Source organism: Sinocyclocheilus rhinocerous, unplaced genomic scaffold, assembly GCF_001515625.1.
Source record: "Sinocyclocheilus rhinocerous isolate Xijiao unplaced genomic scaffold, SAMN03320098_v1.1 scaffold4569, whole genome shotgun sequence".
NCBI classification, from domain to species: Eukaryota; Metazoa; Chordata; class Actinopteri; order Cypriniformes; family Cyprinidae; genus Sinocyclocheilus; species Sinocyclocheilus rhinocerous.
In genome coordinates, this window is record NW_015624333.1 from 18808 (window position 1) to 23892 (window position 5085).

At 38.5% G+C, this 5085-nt stretch overlaps 1 protein-coding gene across 1 annotated transcript in view; it reads left to right on the forward strand.

The window, feature by feature from the left end:
• Positions 1–4681, forward strand: part of LOC107740505 (zinc finger protein 271-like) — a 17588-nt gene extending 12907 nt beyond the window's left edge. Inside the window, exon 3 of the mRNA XM_016552959.1 lies at positions 1502–4681. Within this exon, the coding sequence (XP_016408445.1) occupies positions 1502–4263 (2762 nt within the window). The 3' untranslated portion in view covers positions 4264–4681. The remainder of the gene's footprint in view (positions 1–1501) is intronic.
• The last annotated feature ends 404 nt before the right edge of the window (positions 4682–5085 follow it).

A 5085-nucleotide genomic window follows, 5' to 3' on the forward strand; every position in this document is an offset into this window, starting at 1 on the left:
GTGGTCCACTCCTGTTTGCCAAATTTGGGCCACAAGCAAGCCATAGGTAGGCCGCATGTCAGCCATGAAAATAAATAAATAAAATAAACCAGAACTGGCCCAAATCTGGGCCACATTTATTTTAATTCTGGCCCAGATCCAACACCTTGCTCCGGCCCACATACTGCGTGGAATAATGGCATTTGGGCAATCCAGTTCTGTTTGCCAGATTTGGGCCTCAAGTAAGCCTTAGCATTGCTGCATGTAAGCCAACCAAATAAACCAAAACTGGCCCTAATGTGGGCCACAGTTGATTTTTATTCTAACCCTGGTCTTCCCCACATTCCTTTTGTCGCCCACATGCTGCATGGAACGATGGCATTTTGACAGTGGTCCACAAGCAGGCCACTACACAGCCACATTTTAGCTAATAATGAACAAAATAAACCATAAATATGCAGTATCTGGGCCACACTAAGCCTTAAGTGAGTTATGCATCAACAATACTCAACATTGTAAAGAGAAATTTAAAAATGTCCTCCAGAAATGTTCCAGAAATGTGCCCTACTTGATAAAATCATCCTGACACAAGTTTTGCTCAAGCAGCAATTAAAATGTCACAGATAAATATTCAAAGACACATTCCAGTACTTTAAAAACTGTTCATCACAAGTTTGAACTTAAATACTTTTCACTCAGACTCTACCTAAACAGTAAGTCTGTGAGTGTCATAGCTACACTGTTAAAGAGCGCACAACAAAGATGAAAGGTTATATATCATAATCTTTAATCCAACAAGGGTAAATCCAAACACAATGAAATGTCACAGATAAATATTCAAAGACACATTCCAGTACTTTAAAAACTGTTCTTCACAAGTTTGAACTTAAATGCTTCTCACTCAGACTCTACCTACACAGTAAGTCTGTGAGTGTCATAGCTACACTGTTAAAGAGCGCACAACAAAGATGAAAGGTTATATATCATAATCTTTAATCCAACAAGGGTAAATCCAAACACAATGCAGCACATTGTGTTCAACATAAGAAAGCAACTCATACAGGTTTGGAACAACATGAGGGTGAGTAAATGATGACAGAATTTTCATTTTTGGGTGAACTATCCCTTTAAGGCTGTATGAGGCCCTCCTTTTGAGCTGCTCAAAACGACCAATAAATATGATAAAATATATCAATTTTATATGAAGAAATATTATCTGAACAGTTTTTATATTTATTTACATCTGGCTCACAATTTTGGCAATTTTTAAAAAAATTTTGAAAAGCAGGCTTATACTTACTAAACATTTAGTAATACTTCTCACTACAAAACCTGTGCCTCTAATGTTTTATAAATAGTACTTGGATAATAAATGTACCCAATTCAAATGAATGCATCAAAATGTTTATACTTTCTACTGTTTTCTCAAGTTGCACATGTTTTTTCCTTTCACATTTTTTTTTTTTTTTTTAAGATTTTCTGAAAACTTTTTTTTAAATAAACATTTTTACTTTAATTTTAGACTTGATAGAAGAGAACAAGGAGATTGAAGAACTGATTAAAGAGGGGGAGAACCATCATGTCAAAACTGAAGAAACACCCTGGAGATCCTCATTGATAAGAAGAGACAAAACATGGCCTGAGTGTGAAAAGAAAGCAGTTAAAAGCAGTAAAACATTTTTTAGACCACATTTCCTGAAGGACCGCCTGAAAGTTCATACAAAGGACAAGCCTCATGTATGTTATTTATGTGGAAAGAGTTTTAGTCACATGGCTGCTTTAAAGATACACCAGAAAAGACACAGCGGTGTGAAGGATCATGCTTGCTCTGAGTGTGGGAAGACTTTTTTTACATATGGTGCGATGAAAGTGCACCAGACAGTTCACACTACAGAAACACCTTACAAGTGCTCACACTGTGACAAGAGATTCAAACGGTCAGAATATCTGAGAATACATGAGAGGATCCACACTGGAGAGAAGCCGTATACATGTGATCAATGTGGGAAGAGCTTCAGACTAAAAGAAATGCTTAATCAACACATGAATATCCACAGTGGAGAGAAGCCGTACACATGTGATCAGTGTGGAAAGAATTTCACACAAAAAGGAAACCTTATCAAACACATGAAAAGACACACTGAAGAGAAGCAACACACATGTGATCAGTGTGGGAAAACTTTTGTGCATAAAGGAAACCTTAAAGACCACATGAGAATCCACACAGGAGAGAATCTACATACATGTGATCAGTGTGGGAAAACGTTTGTGTTTAAAGGAAACCTTAAAGACCACATGAATATCCACACCGGAGAGAAGCCATACACATGTGATCAGTGTGGGAAGAGTTTCAGACAAAAAGGAGCCCTTAATGTACACATGAGGATTCACACAGGAGAGAAGCCGCACACATGTAATCAGTGTGGGAAGAGTTTCAGACTTAAGCAAACTCTTAACGAACACATGATGATCCACACTGGAGAGAAGCCGTATGCATGTGATCAGTGTGGGAAGAGTTTCAGACTTAAGCAAACTCTTAACGTACACATGATGATCCACACTGGAGAGAAGCCGTACACATGTAATCAGTGTGGGAAGAGTTTCACACAAAAACAAGCCCTTGATGTACACATGAGGATCCACACTGGTGAGAAGCCGTACACATGTGATCAGTGTGGAAAGAGTTTCTCACAAAAAGGAGCCCTTGATGCACACATGAGGATCCACACTGGAGAGAAGCCGTACACATGTAATCAGTGTGGAAAGAGTTTCAGACTTAAGCAAACCCATAATGAACACATGAGGATCCACACTGGAGAGAAGCCATACACATGTAATCAGTGTGGAAAGAGTTTCAGAAAATGTGATGTTTTTAAAAAACATCTGCTTACTCATTCTAGAGAGAGACTAGAAAACTGTGACCAAAGCAGTAGAACATTTCTAAAGGACCGTCTGAAAGCTCATACAAAGAAGAAGCCTTACATATGTTATTTATGCGGAAAGAGTTTTAGTCAGATGGCTGCATTAAAGATACACCAGAAAAGACACATCGGTGTGAAGGATCATGCTTGCTCTAAGTGTGGGAAGACTTTTTTTACATATGGTGCGATGAAAGTGCACCAGACAGTTCACACTACAGAAGCAGCTTACAAGTGTTCACACTGTGACAAGAGATTCAAACGGTCAGACTACCTGAGAATACATGAGAGGATCCACAGTGGAGAGAAGCCATATACATGTGATCAATGTGGGAAGAGCTTCAGACTAAAAGAAATGCTTAATCGACACATGGATATCCACAATGGAGAGAAGCCACACACATGTGATCAATGTGGAAAGAATTTCAGACAAAAAAGAAACCTTATCAAACACATGAAAAGACACACTGGAGAGAAGCAACACACATGTGATCAGTGTGGGAAGGGTTTCTTAGACAAAGGAAACCTTAAAGACCACATGAATATCCACACTGGAGAAAAGCCATACTCATGTGATCAGTGTGGCAGGAGTTTCGCACATAAAGGAAACCTTTTCAAACACATAAAAAGACACACTGGGGAGAAGCCACACACATGTGATCAGTGTGGGAAGAGTTTCGCAGAAAAGGCAACCCTTAATGAACACATGAGGATCCACACTGGAGAGAAACCATACACATGTGATCAGTGTGGGAGGAGTTTCACACAAAGAGGAACCCTTATTGCACACAAGAAAACCCACAGTGGAGAGAAGTCATATACCTGTGATCAGTGTGGGAGGAGTTTCACACAAAGAGGAACCCTTATTGCACACAAGAAAACCCACAGTGGAGAGAAGTCATATACATGTGATCGGTGTGGGAGGAGTTTCACACAAAGAGGAAACCTTATTGCACACAAGAAAACCCACAGTGGAGAGAAGCCATATACATGTGATCAGTGTGGGAAGAATTTCAAACGAAAAGAAAGCCTTCATGATCACATGAGGATCCACACTGGAGAGAAGCCGTACACATGTGATCAGTGTGGGAGGAGTTTCATACGAAGAGTAACCCTTTACAAACACAAGAAAACCCACACTGGAGTGAAACAGCACCAGACAGTTCACACTACAGAAACACCTTACAAGTGCTCACACTGTGAAAAGAGCTTCAAACGGTCAACACATCTACAAATACATGAGAGGATCCACACTGGAGAGAAGCCGTATCACTGCCATTCATGTGGGAAGAGATTCACTCAATTATATTCTTTAATCTGTCATAAATTACATGTCTGCATGTCTGAAATTACAGTAAGTAGATGAAGTTCTGATCCTGTACTTCCAGGTGCTAGGTAGGGCTGCATCAAGTAATTATTTGCTAATCTATTAATCAGAGATTATTAGAACGATTAATCAACTATTCGTTGATTATTTCACAGATTAATCAGTATCTTTATTAATTATTTGGCTTGTGGAGTTTGTTAAAATGCTGAGTTACACCCATTCTAAATAATAAATAAAACAAGGAAATCACTTCCGTTTTTGAAAATGTCTTTTTAATATATTTTGAGTAAACGGAATTATTATCTTCTTCAGGTTTTCTGTCCTCCTCAGAAGTCATCAATACACCAACTTTGCTCAGAACTGAAACACAAAAATAAATGGGAATTTCACAACACATAGGAGGCTAAAATATTCATCTACAAACTATTGTTACTTAGATCCCCTTGTGAGCACTGTGGCCGGCAATCTTGAGAACGCTGAGGCTTGCGAGCTTGTCTGAGTTAATTATAAAATTTAAGCCAAATGTTTTCAGAGATGAAGGCATACGTGTTATCTTTTGTGTGTGTATGTATGTAAATGAATCTCTTAACACTAAATGCCAATAATGTGGCCACTGGGAGACCACAGACAGTTGTTTATTCATTGCAATGCATTAGGCCTAATAGAAAGCCAGTTAATGTAAAGATTTTTAATAGTAATATTAATTGCATTAATAGTATTTTCGTGCCATGACCATGGGGGCCGGAACATGTGCAACATGCACACTTACACTTAATTTCATTTAATTAGGCAAAATATTTCACATTTTATGCTCATTTTGAGCACCAAATACGTGTTGTATAGTTGATGTTTCTCACTAAG